Source organism: Macaca thibetana, chromosome 12, assembly GCF_024542745.1.
Source record: "Macaca thibetana thibetana isolate TM-01 chromosome 12, ASM2454274v1, whole genome shotgun sequence".
Taxonomy (NCBI): Eukaryota; Metazoa; Chordata; class Mammalia; order Primates; family Cercopithecidae; genus Macaca; species Macaca thibetana.
The window spans coordinates 102,672,717-102,693,661 of NC_065589.1; the positions used below are offsets into that span (position 1 = coordinate 102,672,717).

General features: G+C 33.7%; 1 protein-coding gene across 2 annotated transcripts in view; it reads left to right on the top strand.

Moving 5' to 3' along the window:
- The window catches only part of LRP1B (LDL receptor related protein 1B), a 1,933,102-nt gene that overhangs the window by 1,828,824 nt on the left and 83,333 nt on the right, over positions 1–20,945 (top strand). For both annotated transcript variants that reach the window (XM_050752792.1, XM_050752793.1), the window contains exons 80-83: positions 7,551–7,667; positions 9,307–9,480; positions 11,137–11,262; positions 17,811–17,975. In XM_050752792.1, coding sequence (XP_050608749.1) covers positions 7,551–7,667; positions 9,307–9,480; positions 11,137–11,262; positions 17,811–17,975 — 582 coding nt within the window. The remainder of the gene's footprint in view (positions 1–7,550; positions 7,668–9,306; positions 9,481–11,136; positions 11,263–17,810; positions 17,976–20,945) is intronic.

Sequence of the window (20,945 nt, forward strand, 5' to 3'; positions counted from 1 at the left end):
TATTATACATGCTATACAGAAAATCATAGTAAGAGATGGGCTGTCAATGGAGGTACTATTTTAGTTATGATGATCAGAGAAGTCATCTCTAGAAGGGTGATATTGAAAGAGACACCTAAATAAAGAGAGGCAGCAAGTGATGTGAATATGTGAGGAAAGAGCTTTTTAAGAAAATAGAATAGTAAGTTCTGAGTAAGGAATTAGCTCAGCATGAAAACAGCAAGAAGGTTAGCATACCTAGAAGCATATAAACAATTCAGGAGAATGGAAGATATGAGGATGGCAAGGTGACTCAAATGCAAAACTGAATTCTATTCTAGCTTTGAAGAGAGCTATTTGAAGATATTGGCAAGTTAAGTGGCATAATCTCAAACACGGTTTTTATTTTTAAAATACTTCTTTGGTGTTAACATTTTACATAATCATATTGATAGTATATGTAACATGTTTTTATTTTAAAAAATGACACTGGCAGCGGTTTGTGGAATTACCTGTAAGATAGTACTTAGGAAAGTGCCTAAAATGGGGATTGTTGTAAAAGTCATTTATGAAGGAAGTGGTATACAGAAGAAAGCTGTAAAAGACAGAGGGAGAGCAGAGGAAGGAGCCCAGTAAACTGTGTTTCAGGTCGAGTCTAGTCTTGGTTTGAGTCACTATAGTTATGCTTTGGAGCATAAATTTATGACAGGCAAGGGGATCTGCTTTTGATATGCCCCATCAATCATTAATTGGCCTTGGGGCTGTGATATTCCAAGCAAAGCTGCTTCAATCAGTTAAACACAATGATCTGGAGAAGGAGGGTATGTGTGAGTCGTCACTGCAGAAGCACCAGTGAGGAATTGGGTACTCCTCTTTAGTAAAGGTGATCTGCATAGGCACCACAGTGTCTCCAACACTGGGCCTAGTGACAGATGCACGGATCTGACACTTTCCATGTATTACCCATTCTGCTCAACAACTCTTATGGGTAACTTAGTGATGCACATAACACAGTCCTTTTTCTTACAAAGTTTACATTCGAGAAAGAAAAAAAAATGAGGCATATGCGAAGTAATTGTACTTTTTGCAAAAGGTGAGAATTGTGTCATTGTCATATTTTATAATATCAGAGTTCAGAGGTGAGAAAGATAATCTCCAATAATGAAAAACTATGTGAAAAGTGATGTTTGAATAAGTACTTGAGGGATAGACAGGTAATCCATCATGAAGAAATTTTTTAAAAATCCTTCATTGGAGTCACATACACTTTTGAATCTCAAGGGAATATGTATTAGCTGTGAGACCTCAGAAATGAATTTATTACCTTCAAACCTTGGCTTTATCAATAGAAAATCAAAAGATTGGCTGGGCATGGTGCCTCACACCTGTAATCCCAGCACTTTGGGAGGCCAAGGCGGGCGGATCACCTGAGGTCAGGAGTTTGAGACCAGTCTGCCCAACATGGCAAACCCATTTCTACTAAAAATACAAAAAACAAGCCAGGCATGGTGATGTGTACCTGTAATCCCAGCTACTTGGGAGGCTGAGGCACAAGAATTGCTTGAACCCAGTGAGGCGAGATCCCACCATTACACTCCCGCCTGAGCGACAAGAGCAAAACTCCCTTTTAAAATAATATATATATACACACATATATATACACACACTTTATATATATATATATATATATATATATATATATAGTAATAACTAACTTAAAAATGCCAGTAATATGAAATAATATGGTCCTCTGAGCCAGGGATCCAGTGTAGAGCATATGGATGCTCTGCTGATGTCAGGAATCAAGACACATGTAGAAGGGCACGGGTTGGGTGACATAATATGTGAGAAGAGAAAACCTTAAATGCCAAAGGGCTTCAACATAACTTTTTAGCCAATATTGAGCCATTGTATGATTTTGATTTAAGGAGTGATTCAAATAATGTGTGCCTTCAAATGACACACTGATTATTGTTTTTATTGGGTACCATATAAGACATAATAAAAACATGTTGTTTCAGTCAAGTGTGTAGCAGATGAATAATGTGTTCCATGACAGCAGCAACATGAACTATTTAGCTGAGGATAATGGCTTCAAGCTCCATCCATGTCCCTGCAAAGGACATGATCTCATTCCTTTTCATGGCTGCATAGTACTCCATGATGTATATGTACCACATTTTCTTTATGCAGTCTATCATTGGTGGGCATTTGGGTTGATTCCCATCTCTGCTCTTGTGAACAATGCTGCAATGAACATATGCATGTGTGTATCTTTACAGTAGAATTATTTATATTCTTTTGGGTATATACCCAGCAATGGGATTGCTGGGCCACATAGTATGAAGTACTATTGTTGTACTATCTAATATTATGAAGTACTATTAGATTATTTCTCTAATAATCAGTGATGCTAAGCTTTTTATCATATGTTTGTTGGCCAAAGGCATATCTTCTTTTGAAAAGTGTCTGTTCATGTCCTTTGTCCACTTTTTACTGGGATTGTTTTTTTCATGTAAATTTATCTAACTTCCTTGTAGATTCTGAATTTAGACTTTTATCAGATGGGTGGATTGCAAAAATTTTCTACAATTCTGTAGGTTGTCTGTTGACTCTGATAGTTTATTTTGTGTGCAGAAGCACTTTAGTTCAATTAGATCCCATTTGACAATTTTTTCTTGTACAATTGCTTTTGTCATCTTCATCATGAAATTTTTGCCTTTACCTATGTCCTGAATGATATTTCTGAGATTTTCTTCTAGGAATTTTATAGATTTGGGTTTTACATTTAAGTCTTAAATCTATCTTGAGTTAATTTTTGCATAAGGTGTAAGGAAGGGATCCAGTTTCAATTTTCTGCATATGGCTAACCAGTTCTTCTAGCACCATTTATTAAATACGGACTCCTTTCCTCATTGCTTTTGTCAGGTTTGCTGAAAATCAGATGTTTGTAAATGTGCAGTCTTATTTCTGAGCTCTCTATTCTGTTCCATGGGTCTATGTGTCTGTACCAGTACCATGGTGTTTTGGTTACTATAGCCTTGTAGTATAGTTTGAAGTCAGGTAATGCAATGCCTCCAGCTTTGTTCTTTTTGCTTAGGATTATCTTAGCTATACAGCCTCTGTTTTGACTCCATATTATTATTATTTTTTTTTTGGAGGGGACAGAATCTTGCTCTGTTGCCCAAGCTGGAGTTCAGTGATGCTATCCTTGTTCACTGCAGCCTCTGCTCCCAGGTTCAAGCAATTCTTCTGCCTCAGCCTCCCACGTAGCTGGGATTACAGGCACCCGCCACTATGCCCAGCTAATTTCTGTATTTTTAGTAGAGATAGGGTTTCACCATGTTGGCCAGGCTGGTCTTGAACTCCAGATCTCAAGTGATCAACCCTCCTCAGTCTCTCAAACTTCTGAGACCATAGGTGGGCACCCAGCCCATATGAATTTTAAAGTGGTTTATTATTATTTTTTTTTATTTTTTCTAATTTGGTGAAGGATGTCAATGGTAGTTTAATGGGAATAGCATTGAATTTATAAATTACTTCGGGCAGTATGGCCATTTTCACAATATTCTTTCTATCCATGAGCATGGTAGGTTTTTTTCATCTTGAGTTTTCTCTAGTTCCTTTGAGCAGTGGTTTGTAGTTTTCCTTGAACAGGTCCTTCACCTCCCTTGTTAGCTATATTTCTAAGTAAGTAAGTATTTTATTGTCTTTGCAGCAACTGTGAATGGGAGTTCATTCATGATTTGTCTCTCTGGTTGTCTATTTTTGATGTATAGGAAATCTTGTGATTTTCGCATATTGATTTGTTATCCTAAGACTTTCCTGAAGTTGCTTATCAGCTTAAGAAGGTTTTGAGCGGATAAGATTGAGTTTTCTGGATATGGGAACATGTCATCTACAAACAGAGACATTTTTAATTTCTCTCCTCCTATTTGAATGCACTTTATTTCTTTCTCTTACCTGATTGTCCTGACCAGAAATTCCAATTCTGTGTGGAGTAGGAGTGGTGAGAGGAGTGGTGAGAGCATGCTTCCAGCATTTGCCTATTCAGTGTGATATTGGCTATGGGTTTGTCATAAATGGTTCTTATTATTTTGAGGTATGAGGAACATGAACTCTTTTGTTGTTTGCTCTGTGCATAGTACCTGGCAGTGTGTGGTACAGGGGAAGTCCCCATGAGTATGTAGAGTTAATGAATGCTGTGTCAGACAAGGATACTTTCCAACTTTGCATCCAGTGAGGAGGGTATGTAGTATTACATGAGTTTGATTTCAAACTACATTGTTTGATATTTAAAAGCATATTTACATTGCCTCCTATCTCCCTCAAATTGCAGCAATTTCTAAGAAAATAAATAAATACATACTGGTCCTGGACCACTCACAATTGTTTGATTCATTAAGCAAATTCATTGGGCAACGTAAAGTCTCTAGTTAAATAAAGTGAACATGAATGTTAGGATTATTTTGCTGTTATTTGAATTTAGTTTACCAACACTGTCATAAATAGATGTGTATGTATATGAAAAATAAGTGTGTATGTGTGTATGAAAACATGACTTTAATGTAGTTTCTAACCTAACTCAAAAATACTTTTAACAATTTTTAAAAATTAAATTTGACATAATGGTATGTATCCAGGTTTTTATTTTTATTTTTATTTTTTGGCTCCTTTATCAGCTTCTTAAATCAAGAATATGGTAGTTCACACTTGGTTATTATTATCTTGCAAATTTTGGCTTTCCATTAAAACAGAATGTTTATAGTCTTTTTCTCTATTTCTGAAAAACAGTGATTTAAATTTTTTGTTCTCTCCAAGTCCTGCCTCTTAAATATCAATGTGTTACATACTATGGTCACTTCACATAATATTTTGTTTGTTTGTTTGTTTGTTTCTTTGTTTTTCATTTTCTTCCAGCCTACAATAGAAATAGGGGAACTAGTAGATCTTAGAAAATTTTAGAGTTTGACAAGAGTGAAATTTTAAAATCCCTAAAATATAAAGTAGTCTTGGTATCAAGGGAGATGTACAGAAAATGACTACATAATTAGCTCCATTATCCTGTGTCACTAAAACGTAGTGAGCCTATGTCTTTATTTTTTATAAACCGTTCAAATTGTGATTCTATTATACTTAATTAAAACAAGTATGGCATTTTATTTCAAATTTTCTGGGCTCCTACTGACTTGGTTCCAAATATTCATCTTTCCCTGTTCAGATAAGAATGAGTTTCTTGAGAATTGATTTTTTTTCCATTTTATTATTGGTTCTTTATTACAGAGCAAAATAAAATATGATATTTTAAAGATAGACAAGAACTTTTTTCATATAAACTTGATTCTCATCTCTATAACAGGAAAAGTTAGCTGATTCCTTTATTAACTTTTTAATTTAGAAGACTATCTCTTTTATTAAAGAGCTTAATAAAAAATCAAAATTATTGATTTTTGGATTTCTGGAGTATAAATTCCACTCATCTATAAACTTTGTTATATAATTTTTATCAAGATGTAATTCCATCCAATAGTACAAAATATGGCCAGAGCTGATAAAAGTGGGTATGTCTTAGACAAACCTAGACCAATAATGCAATATATGACACTTTTGAGAACTTTTTACTGCTTCTGAATCTGAAAAACAATATTGTTCATTAAATTGGATTACATACTCATTGTTTTCTCCTTTTCTGTGATTATCAATATTAATGTTTTTAAGTCTAAAACTAATTTTATCGGCAACAGATTTTTGTTTTAGCTACTTCTTTATTGTAGCACATTGGTAGAAGAGAGACAATCATGTTTTTATGTTATGTTTTTAACCCTTCTCAGTCAGCTGTTTTGAACTATAGGAGCAGCAGCAAAAAACCGTGTAATTTGTGGTTCATATTACTCAAAATTCTACATGAAAATGCAAAAATGTGTCTTCTAACATGACTTCAAATAGAAAATTAATAACTGAGCAGAAACCAGTAAAACAATGGCCACTTGCTTAATTGTTATTTTTCAGGATCTGGTCAGGCATGGTACATCTCTATACATTAGTTGAGGAACAAAATATTTAATTTGATTACATGTGAGCTAAGTATTTGTACTTAACTGAAGAATTATTCACTAATGATTTCTAATATGAATTATTTCCATTCTGATTATTAAGTCTTGGTCCAGTTACACGGGAATAAAAGTCTAGCACAGACTCAAAAGTACCTTTCATTCAGTTGCATTGCCATTAAAATGTACTTCAGTTGCTTCTTGAATGTTCTCATTGAGAACACTCTTTAGTTGCCTAAGGCATTTAACTGCATTGTACTTCCAAAGTATGCAATATGTCATATTTAGACAGCAGCTATGTCACAAAAAAAATCTACAGCAGTGAATATTTATTATAGAATTCATGAGTCAGACATATTACTCTTCCATATTGAAAGAAGTTTACTTTCTTAGATATTCTATGTGTTGATGATGTTCCTACAAAAAGACACTGGATGGATTCCAATTACATTCATGAAATCAAAAAATGAAACTAAAAAAATATTTTTACTCTATATTATTTCAGTCCATTATCATTCACTGAATCTACCTGTAATGAAACTGAAGACAAGCAGTCTCAGAGAAAATTAATTCAAGCATCACTAGAACTTTAATCAAGAACCTTACTGTTTATTCTTCCCTACCATAAACATCATTTTGTTTCTTTTTTTTTTTTTTTTTTTTTTTTTTTTTTTTTGAGACAGAGTCTCACTCTGTTGCCCAGGCTGATCTCAGCTTGCTGACCTCTGCCTCCCAGGTTCAAGCGATTCTCCTGCCTCAGCCTCCAGGGTAGCTGGGATTGCAGGTGCCGGCCACCACGCCCAGCTAATTTTTGGATTTTTAGTAGCGACAGGGTTTCACCATGTTGACCAGCTGGTCTCAATCTCCTGACCTGGTGATCCTCCCGCCTCAGCCTCCCAAAGTGCTGGGATTACAGGCGTGAGCCACCACACCCGGCTAATATCAATCGTTAGTCACATTAACTTCAGCATGCACACAGATGTCCGATCGATAACACCGTTGGCCAACTCTGAAGGGGTGAAAATATATTTTAATTAAATACATGAACCTTGTGTATTCTGAGAACTATACCTTCTTGAAGGAATTAAAAATACAAATAATTATACTAACTCATTTTAAATAATGGTCCGATAAATGATTTAAATAATTAATTCATTCTCCATAAAATATGAAGATGAAAATGGAAATAATATTAAAGGAAAGTCTATTAGAGAATAGCTAAAATTAAGAAACCATAAATATGGCTAGAAGGGGTATTTACAGCAGACTTTCTTATGTGAAATAAGACTTTTGCTAGAATTTGTTAACTAAATGCCATGTAATCTGAACCCATGTATTTGGGATAAAGATTGAGTTACTTTAATTTTTCTAATTTCTACAGTATCGTGATTGGCACCGGGTAATTTCTATGATGCTTGAAGACAAATGTCAACTGTAATTATACAATAAGAGGCAAAAGTATGATTTTGAATGATTTCAAATTTATTTGCCCTGTTTGTCTTGTGTGTGTTGATTTTGCAGGTTTGGCTGTGGATTATTTTAGTGAACGCATATATTGGGCTGACTTTGAGCTCTCCATCATTGGCAGTGTTCTGTACGATGGCTCTAACTCAATAGTCTCTGTCAGCAGCAAACAAGGTTTGTGAAATGCTTTTGTCTTCATTTTTAATTATTATTGAGAGTGTAAGTATGGATGCTTTGCATTCTGGATTTTCTTAAATTCTTTCTCCTTTCAACTTATAACTCTTACTAGTAATTAAAATTTTCATTCCTACTGGAAAAACATAGAGGTCAGGGCAGAAGTGTGTCCATCTTGACTTGAAAGTTTGTCCATCTTGACTTGAACAAACATGGCCATTGCTGTCCAGATTCAGAAAATAATTTTACTCTGTGGCTTCCGTGGCTATTCCATTCTGAGCAGAGCACTTCTAGTAGTCAAGATCAGCATCTGTGAACACAAACTTTTATTTCAATTGCAATGATAACAAGCAAACAATGAGTTACTGTATCAATGCGTCAAAAATGACCATTTAACTCTACCACCAGTGACTGCTGAATCTACTTGTGCTCCTCTGTTGCTATACTGTTTTTATGCCCACCTATCTGCCTGGCTTCTATTTTTTAACTGTCTCATTTTTCTAGCTCCCTTCTGTTCCTCATACTTTCTTCTGCCTGGCTGTCTCAGTTCTTTCTGCCGAATTTAATTTCTTCCCTTTCTGTCACTTTCTTTTCCCTACTTCAACCCCTTCCCACAATTTTTTTGTAACCACAAATTTTTCATCATATCCACTTTAAATTTTTGTATTTGCATGTTATATATTTATTGAATATAGATTTGTTTCCTGTTTTTTGTTTGTTTGTTTTTAAATAACACAAACAGGGAATTTAAACAACTAAATCAAATTTTTATTGTGCCTTTGCCTAAAGTGTGTGTGTGTGTGTGTTTATTGATGGCCTCAGATGAAAAAAAAAAAAGTTCACATACCTGTAATTAATTACAATGAAGTTAACTTGTTCTGGTTTTGGTGCACATTTTACTATTTCATGAAACAGCAAAGAAAAATATATGAATATAAAGACACTTTATGCTTTACAACCTCTAGATAATTAGTAAAAATATAAAGGTTGTCATTTTATTTGTTATAAATTTCTGTTTCAAAAGTTAGAATAATTATTCATTTGATAAAATCTCTGAAAATAAGTCACAAAATGTGAAAATAATGGTTACTATTATTTTTAGCCAAACTAATCAGACAAATGATTTTCATTTACCTGTTTGTTTTCTTTATTCCATTTCTGAAATGAACAATACTAATGTCATATATTATTTTTGGATTCACTCTTTAAAAATCAACAAATGATTGCTTAATAAACCAGTCATTTGGGCATGTAATTTGATCATTTATTTGATCCAGAACACAAACTGAGTTGTGTAAACTGCCTGTTTTTATACTACAGATAACATTGGATATAAGATATCCTCTCTGTATAGCAAAGAGGATTAGTCTGCAAATAACCCCCAGAAAATTCTTTGTGATGGTAAAGATGATTAAAGTGATGATGGAAGTGTATTTTTATGTTTTAAGTGACATGTTTATTACATTGCATATCCTTACTTAAGATATAATTCTAAGAACGTCATAGCTAATATTATAAATATTCCAATTCTGAAAGTTTAAACGGTAATAAGATTTTCAATATGGTCTCAGATAAACATAGTTTTTAAAGTCTGAGTGTATACATTAAAACTTTCATAACTGCCTTTTGGAAATTCCAGGTTTATTACATCCACATAGAATTGATATCTTCGAAGATTATATATATGGAGCAGGACCTAAAAATGGTGTATTTCGAGTACAAAAATTTGGCCATGGTTCAGTAGAGTACTTAGCTTTAAATATTGATAAAACAAAAGGTGTTTTGATATCTCATCGTTATAAACAACTAGACTGTAAGTATAATATATTATGAAGTTGTCTATACTGGTAAATTTTTTTCTTATATCTCTCAAAAAATATATGTAAATGTCTTAACCTCAGTAAGTTAAGTAACTTTAATTTTTTGTTAGTAGACTTTTTCAACTACCAAAACGTCAAAATATAGATAATTATATTTCTGCTGTAACCAGGAAAATGTTCAGCATTTGGCCATGTTTTCTTGCAGTTAAAACTGGCTTTGTTAAAATAATCTGTTAATCTGTTTCTAAAATTCTTAATAGAACCTTGTGAGTGTATAGATGAACTATCCAAGTAAGGAAATTTATTGTTGGCCATTTTGACTATTATTACTAATCAACAAGTAACTATTATAGTATTAACCTTCCATTCTTAAATATATACAAAAAGAACTCTTCCCAAGACTTGCATATTTTCTCTGATTTATTGTATATGACTTATTATTGTTACTCTCCCTCCTAGAAAGGAGTGAGTAAATCATTAAGGTAATTAAGGTAATACTCTTGAAAATATGTTTCTAACACAGCTGTCAAAAATATTGAAGAACAAAGTGAAAAATAATAATATGGCTGAAATTCTAATGATCTGTGTTTATATATCGGTTCACTCTTCAAGCTGCTGTTCAAGGGTTATTTATAATTACTATTTATGGCAAATGAAATGGATTTTATCTTGTTTGGTGCATTTATCTGGAACAAGTGGTGTTTATTCAAATCAGTTCTCACAACAGAATAAAACAAAATATAGTTTCCTAAATCATCCTGAAATTTTATCCAAAGCCTTACTGCTCTTTACCAATAATTTGGCATATAAGATTCCAAGGTTAATATGAGGACACTTTCTCTCATCCTCCCGTTCTGTTTAATTTATATTCATAGTTGAATATTGCCACATTCATAAAAAGTAAACAAAAAAAATCCTGTCTTGAATATAATAGGCATTTGAGTGGTGGTTCTTACAGAAAACAAGCCACTCTCATAGTCCCCAACTCAGCTACCTGGGTGCCATTCCTGTTTAATTCTGGTGAAATAATCTCTAGGAAAGGTCAATAATCAGCTATGACTGCAAAGGATGTCGATTGGATAAAAATTTAAACACAAATAAGTATGGCACACACACATTTACACGTGCACACAAACTCCCACTTGATGGAAAGGAAGCCATCTGTACCTTGAACTGACAAGCTACATATGCATTTTAATCCTTTGTATTAATAAATACGAGGGGGGCATTGTTTTTGTCTGTTAGAGCAGCTCTGTGAAATAAGCTGTTAAAGTGAAGGCTAGATCCCCCCAAAACTTCCATTGGCTTTACTTTCCAACACAGCCCCAATGGACTTCAGATTCTAAGACCAACTCTTATGCCAAAAGCAATTAGTCAGAAGCAAAATAACTAAGTATAGATCTGAATAATTTCTTCTCTCTTTGGAAAATATAAATAAGGCAAACTTACTATTAATGATGAGCATTGGGTAGTAATTTTTCTTCACTATAAAGGCGAATGATGATATTGAGTAAGATACTCCCAGTGGAAATTTGATGTGATTACTTTTCAACATTGCTAATGAATCATTTCCCCTTATTTAAGTTTATGCTTTTGAAGCCTGTTGTATCTATATTTACACAATGTGTTGTTTTCGTTTGTTTAACCAGTACCCAATCCATGCTCGGATTTAGCATGTGAATTCCTCTGCTTGCTGAATCCTTCTGGGGCCACTTGTGTGTGTCCGGAAGGAAAATATTTGATTAATGGCACCTGCAATGATGACAGCCTGTTAGGTAGGTATACTTTATTATTCTGTAAATAATGAATTAATGCTTATCATAAAATTTCACAACTAGTGAAATGGAGTGAAATGATCTGTTCCATTAGCAATCTAGCTACCTTGATAGCAGCAGTTCTTGAATGCCTGTGTAAACTGTTCTTTTCTCTGGAGAAGACTTTCAAACAATTCATTCTGCATTTGTTCACAAAGCAGCATTGAACACTTACAGGCACTTAACAACAAATCGAGAACTTTGAAGTCACTCACAGACCCAAAAGAACTTTTTTTTATAACTCTTCTATTAGATAAGACAATAATATTTTTTGAGAACATTCTGCTATGGGTTTCAACTCAGCCCAAAAATCCATTTATTTATTCAATACGTTTCTATTGATTACCTCTTGTGTGCCAAGCACTAACTTAAAAATTGAGAATTTAGAAACCAAATTTTAATTTCTTCTGTGTAAAATGGGACTTACAATACTACTACTACTATTACTACCTCTTCTGCTATTACCACAAAGAATAATAATAATAACAAATATTTTGAGGGCTTATGAAGAAGGCATAATACTAACGCAAAAACTAAAAACTAACTTAGAAACAAAACTGATAAGATTTCTTCATCCATGCAGTTTGTATTTCAGAAGGTAGAAGCTGGAGTAATCAATAAAAATTGAAACATTACTTCAGATGCTAAATATTAAATAACCAAAAAAAAAAACCACACACAAAACAGTGTGATAGCACAGGGAAAGAAAATATGTCTCTTGAATATCCAGCTAGACTGACAATAAATAAGTTTCCTCATATTCAAAACATTAGGTATAATGGAAAAAATATTGTTACTAAAAGATAAAATCCACACATGATACTTTAAAAAATTATTGTATTCATTTATTCATTCATTCTTACTGAGACGGAGTCTTGCTGTCACCCAGGCTGGAGTGCAGTGGCATGATTTCAGCTCACTGCAACCTCCACCTCCTGGGTTCAAGCAATTCTCCTGCCTCGGCCTCCCGAGTAGCTGGGACTAAAGGTGTGTATCACTATGCCTGGATAATTTTATTTTCTGTGTGTATTTTTAGTAGAGATGAGGTTTTGCCATGTTGGCCAGCCTGATCTCGAACTCCTGACCTCAGGTAATTTGCCTGCCTAAGCCTTCCAAAGTGCTGGGATTACAGGCATGAATCACCACGCCTGGCCACACATACTAAATTTTATGTCACAGACACAAAGGCAGTGCTCTTGCCAGGCGCGGTGCCTTGCACCTGTAATCACAGCACTTAGGGAGGCAGAGACCAGAGGACAGCTTGATCTCAGGGGTTCGAGACCTACCTGGGCAACATAGCAAGTACCCATTCTCCACAAAAAGGAAAAAAAAAAATGCAGTGCTCCAAAATCACTGGAGGATCACAGCAAACATTTTCCAATGAGGTACAGACATTATTCATGGCAGGCTTTGTTACCTATTGTATTTCCCTCTGCTAGAATACACTCCTCACATGGACTCTGGGTCCTTACCCACAGTCAGCATCTCCACCTCTGCATGATTTTTCTCTTTGTTCTCTGCTGAAGGTTACATCCAATTTGAAGATTTCTGACATTTATAAGGCACTCAGTGTCTAAAACTATTATAGTACTTTCATTTAATGTATATTATTTAAGCATATGATATGCAGAGCTGAAGGGGTTCAAAAGATGAATTGATGAATAACATAAGCATCAATAAATAGATATTTATGTGGACAGTGACACAAGTCACAGAAGAGACAGAGTTAAAACTATTACGAGGATTCAGATTATTATTCAAATAGGGGATCAGTCAGAATTTCCTATAAGATATGACGTTTAAACAAGGTCTGCAAAGGCAGATTGGATTTAGATTAAATGGGAAGGAGGGAGGAGGACACTGAGACAGAAAATCTGTCTGAGAAGTATGGAAACATGGTGGGTTAAGAAAATAATGAGTCATTCATTGTAGTTAGTGTGTAGAAGTGTGAAGCCCTGTTTTGGGTAATAAGGTTGCAAAGTTCGTAACAGAAAGCTAAGTGTGAATCATGATTGGTATTTTGGGCGGACCCTTTGGTGCCAATTATTGAAAAGGGATGCCGTCATGGCACTAGGATGCTCCCTTCCCCTCTATCTATTCTCCCAATTAGAGTAGCTGTTATCTCAACTGTGATGGGAGAGTATGAGCATCCAGTGAACATTTCCAAACATTGTTAGTACCACTTTCTCAAATGCTGTTCTGACTGCATCACAGAGGAAGACTCTGCAAAGGTATCTATTCCACTTAACCTCTCAGAAACAGATCCTTTAACTGTGAACAACTTTTCTGTAAAAATGTCATACCTTCAGTAGTCCCACATAATCCCTTACCCATTGCCCTCACAGGTGCCTCCTGTGTACTGTGTCTACTTAGAAAATTTGGGTGAGAGAGGCAATTAGGAGAGAGGTTAGTATAATGCACAGAAATAAACTAATAATGCTACCAAGGGACTTTGACATTGGCTCTGATGTTACAACTATTGTTTAGAGTCAAGTTCAGACAGTTTTTGTTGGTTTTCCTTTCCTCTTCTATGTAATCCTCTTCTGTGTAATCCCATGTTTCCACAACCTCTTCTATGCAATCCTCCTCCTTTTTCCTCTTTCTTTGATCCAAATTATGTATCCAACAACCTAAATTCTGTGAATACCCTGCAAGGACATGACCTAGTGTAGGGCTGAGATGAAGTTTTAGAGTAGGCCAAGGTCTACCACTTAAATAACTTTGTTGTGCTTGGACTGTATACCTGCTTCCCTTGGTCTCAGTTTATTCTATACAACATAGAACTAACAATAACTACTACTAATATTACTACCACTGACAGTAGAAATAATACTAAATATTTTGAAAACCTATGAGGAAAGCATAATTCTATGTATGTTTATAGACATATATATTAATTTAATCTTCAAATTTTATTATGTACTAATTTCTCCTATTTTACAGATAAAATGGAAGCATTAGAAGCTCATTTGATTGTCTAACATTACTTAGTAAATGATGGCACACCAGGGTGAATGTAGGTGGTCCACTCTCTTAATCATCACACAATATATCCCAGTGTCTCTGTGTCACCCAGAGTACCCATTTCCAGAGTTACTGGAAATTCTAGCAATAACATGGATAGAATGGCTAGCACGATACCTTGAAAAATAGACACATAGCCCTTTAAAATCAATATGTCACTTTGAAGTAGGTAAGAAAATGAAACAAGTTTTTTGCTGCATTAAGTCACTAAATTGTATCATTTTATGCTTGAAAGAAGGAATCTTGCTTATCTAAATACACACTTATCCATGATCTAAAACTTTTTTTGGAGATGTGTTTTGCTCTTTCAACCCTGCTTAAAAGGCATGATTTCAGAAACCTCAAAGCCCATTCTTGTAACTTAAGAGAAAATCTTACATTTAATCAAAGTGAAAACAACACTCAAATTAGCCTTTACACATTGTAGGTCTTGAAACATAAACAGTTTGGACCATTTTAGTTGGAACATAAATGAGTGGATTTCAGAATTATTGATTGGTGAAGATAAATGCCAGTTATTTTTTTCTGACATTAACGTTTGCTATAGCCAATGTTATATGCTTTTCATTTGTTTATAATTATTTGTCTACCTCTAGCTGCTATTGTTAAATGATGAGTACACTGAACATTTTTAATAACGCTTTGTGTATTGAATTTGAAATTCAAATATTATTCATTCTTAGGGAAGTGTTCACCTGCTTTTTCCTATAGTTGATTATAATTGCTGGAGGTTGGCTTCTGGGGGTGATTTAGTTATTGACAAAAGCAGCTCTTTTTTTCATTGTAGAACCATTATTATGAGTTTTGCAAGAATGTAACTCCACTTCCATTTCATCAGGCAATGTTGTACTTTAAAATTTCTGGTGTCTAATGAGGCACGTTATAGTAATGTGCATGCCCCAACATGTAGGGATTTTGAATATCCTTGTAGTTTTCATAGAATTGACAGGTAAAAATGAGTACCCCATAATAATCCTACCTGTGATCATGATGCCTTAAGTGTTTATCTTCACTGTCCACATCCACAACCTTTATTAGGACAAATAATGTTGACTGAGATAGAAATGTTTTGGTAAATTTTAAATTAAACAAGCATATTTCCACTCCACATATTTCTTGAGAGTCTGATCTCTGTAGTCAATAATTTGCTGGAGATTCCCACTTATATTTGCATGGGCATCTTCAGTTTAGTATGCCACCTCAAAACTACCCCTCCATTTCCTGTCATCCTTGTGTTCCCACCTAATTGTCCTGGTCAGAAACTGAAGAATCATAAAGATAGTCTTGGAATCATTTTCGAGGTTATTTTGCTATACATAGTGACATGGCCTTCTCCATTAGAAATGCTGCTTTGCTTTGAGCAACCTACAGTGTTCAATGGAACAAAACTGATTGAGATAGTTGTAGGCATTCCTCATTTTTCTTCACATAACACTGCTGTGATTTTTACCTCCAAATGACCGTTAGAATACATCCACATTCATTCATCCCATGTTACTCTATTTTGGGTCCTCATCTTACCTATCCTGGATAGTGTATACAAAGTTCTGAGAGCCTTCCTGCTTTTTTAAGCTGCCATTTTAACCCCTGCCAGTACATTACCTTTCCAAGACACCACATTACTTTTGGGGTGGAGTCTAAAATCCATGGATCTTCTCTTACTCACTGCTTATTTCTTCAAAAACATTTACCTATCATGATTCATTTCTTTACCCTCTCCGATCTAGGTCCACTCACAGTGACTTTCATTCATTTCCTCCAGAGCTCACCCGTAGGTCTTCCTGTATGTTACTCTACTGGAGCTCCATTCTCAGTAAACCTTGTGGGCACTAGGCCAATAGCATATATAAAAAGTGTTATAATTTTATATTTTATAGTTTTTCCCATTTCTTATTTACTATTCATACAAACCTGAGTTAGCTTGTATAGTTGTCATTAAGGACATTTTAAAGTGAAGTAATTGAGGCTCAAATCAGTTAACTTGTATGCCTAGTAAGCGACAGAACCAGGACCTAAACACAGGTCTCATTATACCACTGTAATTTTTTATAATACACTTATTTTACATCATGAGAGAATTCTTCATATGAATACAAACTTCAGTAATGCCAATCTGAAGCCTGCCTACGTGACAATGTATTAGAAACTTTTCTCTTCAATGAGACAAGTCCCAGAATTGTATGGCATTACTGACAGTTTCTATTTATGACCGTGGACATGATACTTAATCATTGTGTCATTTGAAGCCACTGAGGTGCTTAAAGATGCTCTTGAAATCTTTGCAGTGATATATTCAAGCTTCTGTCATGTATGTGCCAGTGCATCTTGAATAAGGATTATAGATTGCTTTGATTTTACCTACTTTAACTATAAAGTGGGCATTATTATAGTAAAGGGCATATTATAGAATAGAATGCCTATTACAACTCTCAATCAGTTTTGTTCCATTGAACACTGTATGTTGCTCAAAGCAAAGCAGCATTTCTAATGGAGAAGGCCATGTCAATATGCATAGCAAACTAACCTCGAAAATGATTCCAAGCCTATCTTTATCATAAATCATACTTACCATATTGTTAAAAAGAAATTTGCTACCCCAAGGAATGTCCAGCCTTTTTTATTCTGAGTGAAAATGTTATTAAGTAGATAGACTGTACAGAAATGTTTCTAACTTTGTTCTATAACCAACTTGTACCAAATCTCAATGACTTTTAGTTTGGGACATTTATATATGGTTAATAGAGACCAACATCAAAGAGTATCTCTTCATGTAAACATTTCTCTATATTATGTATATTCACACATGCATACACTATAGAACGAATAGTGTGTGTGTGTGTGCATATGCTATAAATGTAACTTACAAATTTAAAGTTTTCTTTTTTAATATCAACTACTCCTAAAAATAAGCTATGTTTGTCCATATTATAAGGAAAATTTCTTGGTTGGAAAATATATTACTTTTAGAAGCCTAGGCAACATAGTAAGAACCTGTCTCTACAAAAAATTAAAAAAATTATAGTCTCAGCTACTTGGAAAGTGGAGGTGAGAGGATCACTGGAGCCAAGGAAGTTGAGGCTTCAGTGAGCTGTGATCATGCCACTGCCCACCAGTCTGGGTGACAGAGCAAGACCCTGTCTCAATAAAATAAAAGAAAGAAAGAAGATGAAAATATATTACTTTTAGAAAGTTTCAGTTAGTTTTACTATTTAATATTTTACAAATATAAGAAAAAGTTAATAATGCTTTAAATTTAAAGAAGAATATGTATATTTACCATTCAACATTAATATGTACATGTACCATTCAACAACTAGAATCTATCTGTTTTCAGATAGTATTTAATTTTTTCTACTTTTGTACTTGGGGTAATTATTTTATGGAAACAAAAGATCCTAGTATTTAAATATTGTATCTATTTGAAATATCTATATTAAATTACTCCCTGAAAACATGCTAATTTGTACATTTCTTCTCATAAACAGATGATTCATGTAAGTTAACTTGTGAAAATGGAGGAAGATGCATTTTAAATGAGAAGGGTGATTTGAGGTGTCACTGTTGGCCCAGTTATTCAGGAGAAAGATGTGAAGTCAACCACTGTAGCAACTACTGCCAGAATGGAGGAACTTGCGTACCATCAGTTCTAGGTAAATATTTCAGTGTCATTGTATTTCAAATCTTTTGCATTTTTTCTTATATATGAATCAAAAATACTTAATGTTACAATCATACTTCCTAGTATCTTAATGAAGAATAGACTAACACAATATACTAACACAAAATTAAATCAATGGCATTTGTTCTAAATTCAGTATATAAAAGTTCAAGCCAAAAATTTAACAATACTAATGGTCATTACTCTGGGTTGAGCATGTACCATGTGACAGGCTCAGTGTTTATAGATAATTTGCCCCTGGTTCAGAATGATTAGTAGAGCCAATTTTCTAGGCTTACTATGTTTTACCCCAAAGTTTATGGATTTTTGTTGTTGTTGTTATTGTTGCACAAATAGTTTTCCTAATGCTAAAAATCAATTGTTATTGAAAATTAGGATTATTTTAAATGTAAATAAACAGTAACAGAGAATCTGATAGCATCCTGATTCCCATCTAAAATTGTAACTACTCTTTTGGCATCACACTGTGTCATATAACATGCTTTGAAAATTCAAGATTTCTACATCTTAGGATATATTTGAGATTATTATTAATTTATACAATAGCCATGTTTGCAGAAAGTGTTCTGTGCAGCCCATAAACGAACATAGAAACATATTCTTCCACTGACTTGTATTAAATTTAAAATACATTCCATAAGAAAAAAATAACCCCAATGAATAAAATCTAATTTGCAAATTCCAATATTCAGTGCAAGGGATATCATACAACTATTATATTGTGATTCAAGAGCATTTAATTTTACTACCATAAATGCAAATTTAGTCAAATGGAAAATCAGTCTATATTATTTTCACATTCCCCTACATGGTTAATTTCTATCTTGCTGGGAGTTCTAACTGCTTCTATTGTTTATGCTACGTTTTGAAGTATTTAATGTATTGCTAACTGAAAGAGTTACATGAAGAATTTTCAGTGTGGATCAGAAAAGTCAAGCTGTTTCTGAAATGCATTCTAATAGGAAAAGTTTGATAATTTTATGTCTATATTTTGTCTTATTAATTCATAATGGAATTATTCTAACTAATAGCATTCTGAAAAAATATTCAGGAGTTTGATTAGATTGAAATATAAAAGGCACAGATTATTCTCCTAAGGGAGGCTAGATCATAAAGTATTTTCTGTTACTATAGGAATATGTGAGTGTATTTTAGTAACACACATAATATCTCCTTTAGAAAAAAATTTTTTCTCATAAAAAATGAATTGTTTGGAAATTTTATTATTTAATTGGTAACTTAATTTTCTCATTGAGATAATGAAAACCATGGTGTTATAGCTGTATGATTTATCTATATTTATATTTAGAAATATTTAGGCCAAGTAAACAATTTGAAATTCCACACTATTGCTATCTATTGTACCTGCAACGCATCCGCAGGGATAAATCTCTATAAAACATTGAATCTGCTGTCTTGTTGATGCATCCAGAGTTGTATATAGATACAGCACAACTTTTAGTGTTTTGTTCAACTCATTTGTCTAAACTTTGGAGCGTGCTCAAAATCTGTTCAACTTTATCCATGCACACAATTATATCCTGATTTACATAAATAATATGTTCAGGAAAAATATTTTTTAATATAAATTAGTTCTCATATGAATTCAATATGAGATACAGACATGTAGTTTATTTTACAGCATCTAATAATAATTATATGATATGTAATTAAGTCACTTAAAAAGCATCATTTTTCACTTTTAAAATGTGGTTTTATAAAAACATTGTTTGGTATTATAGACTGTAGAACCTCATTATCTCCACACAAATGTTAATTTGTTAAACAAATCCCAGTGAGCAATTCATGGATTTATTCATTGTTGGTTTACTTACAGTTAAGCCTTTTGGCAAATTCCTATGTGGACACTATATAACTAGGGTTTGGGGCAGGCTTAATTATAATTTATAAGTTTATGACAGTTGTATGGAACAATAATAATTGAACAAAAGAAATGTCACTAGTTAATTAAAAGTACACATCTGTGAGGCATAATTAAAATTTTACATGTAGGAATGGGTTTGTCTCATTCCTTAAGGTTATTTTTTGTAATAATGAACACTAAAAATAAAATATCTGAGCTATATTCATATAAAAAGATACTAAAAAATGAAATATTTTGATATTGATTATACCAATAAGGATCCATGTCGTTTATTTTTATGACCTGCTCATAGGAGGATAGAGTTAAGATAAAATTTGCTTTTGACAAAATAATGAAATCAGAGTAAAGTGTAGTATTAGGAATTTATTATTGAAAATAGAGAAAATTTTTGTAAGTTTTTATGCATCATAGATATCATTAAGACATTTATGCTGTTAACAGCTATATTTACACTTAATCTTTACTTGTATGAACACTTATTCTCTATAGTATATACAAGATGTTTGGTATTTTTTTTTACTCCTATAGGTCTGTTATTTAGTCTTTTAATGTTTACATCAAAGTGAGTCAAGCTTTCCGACCCAGTTGATTTAGAGGAATGGAACTAGAGGGTTTGTACATTTGAAACAACATTCCCAATTACTTTCTTCCACTCTTAAAGTTGGAGTTATGCTGAGGGGAAGCAGATCTTACTTTGGGAGTCTGAAAATATGCAAAAGCACAGCTAACCTACTAGGTTAAGAGGTGAAAGTGCAATTTGGGATATGGTAGGCAACACATTTGAATTGAATATTTTAAGTATACAGGAAGAAGGCAGAAGCCGTCATTGTAGTTCTCTCTGCCACCACATCTGAGGACTTTGGCAGTAATTCCCCCCACCCCCGAAATAAAGCAAGAGGATGAAAGAGGCCTCTGTTGTGGAAGGAAATAAAATCAGAATCCTCTCTGCAATGGGAAATACCCTGACAGTAACAGGAAAATAGACGGAAAGATAATTCCTTCTCATTCATTCAAGGGTTTTCTGTCTTGGTAACTGTCCCCAAATCAGATGGTAGA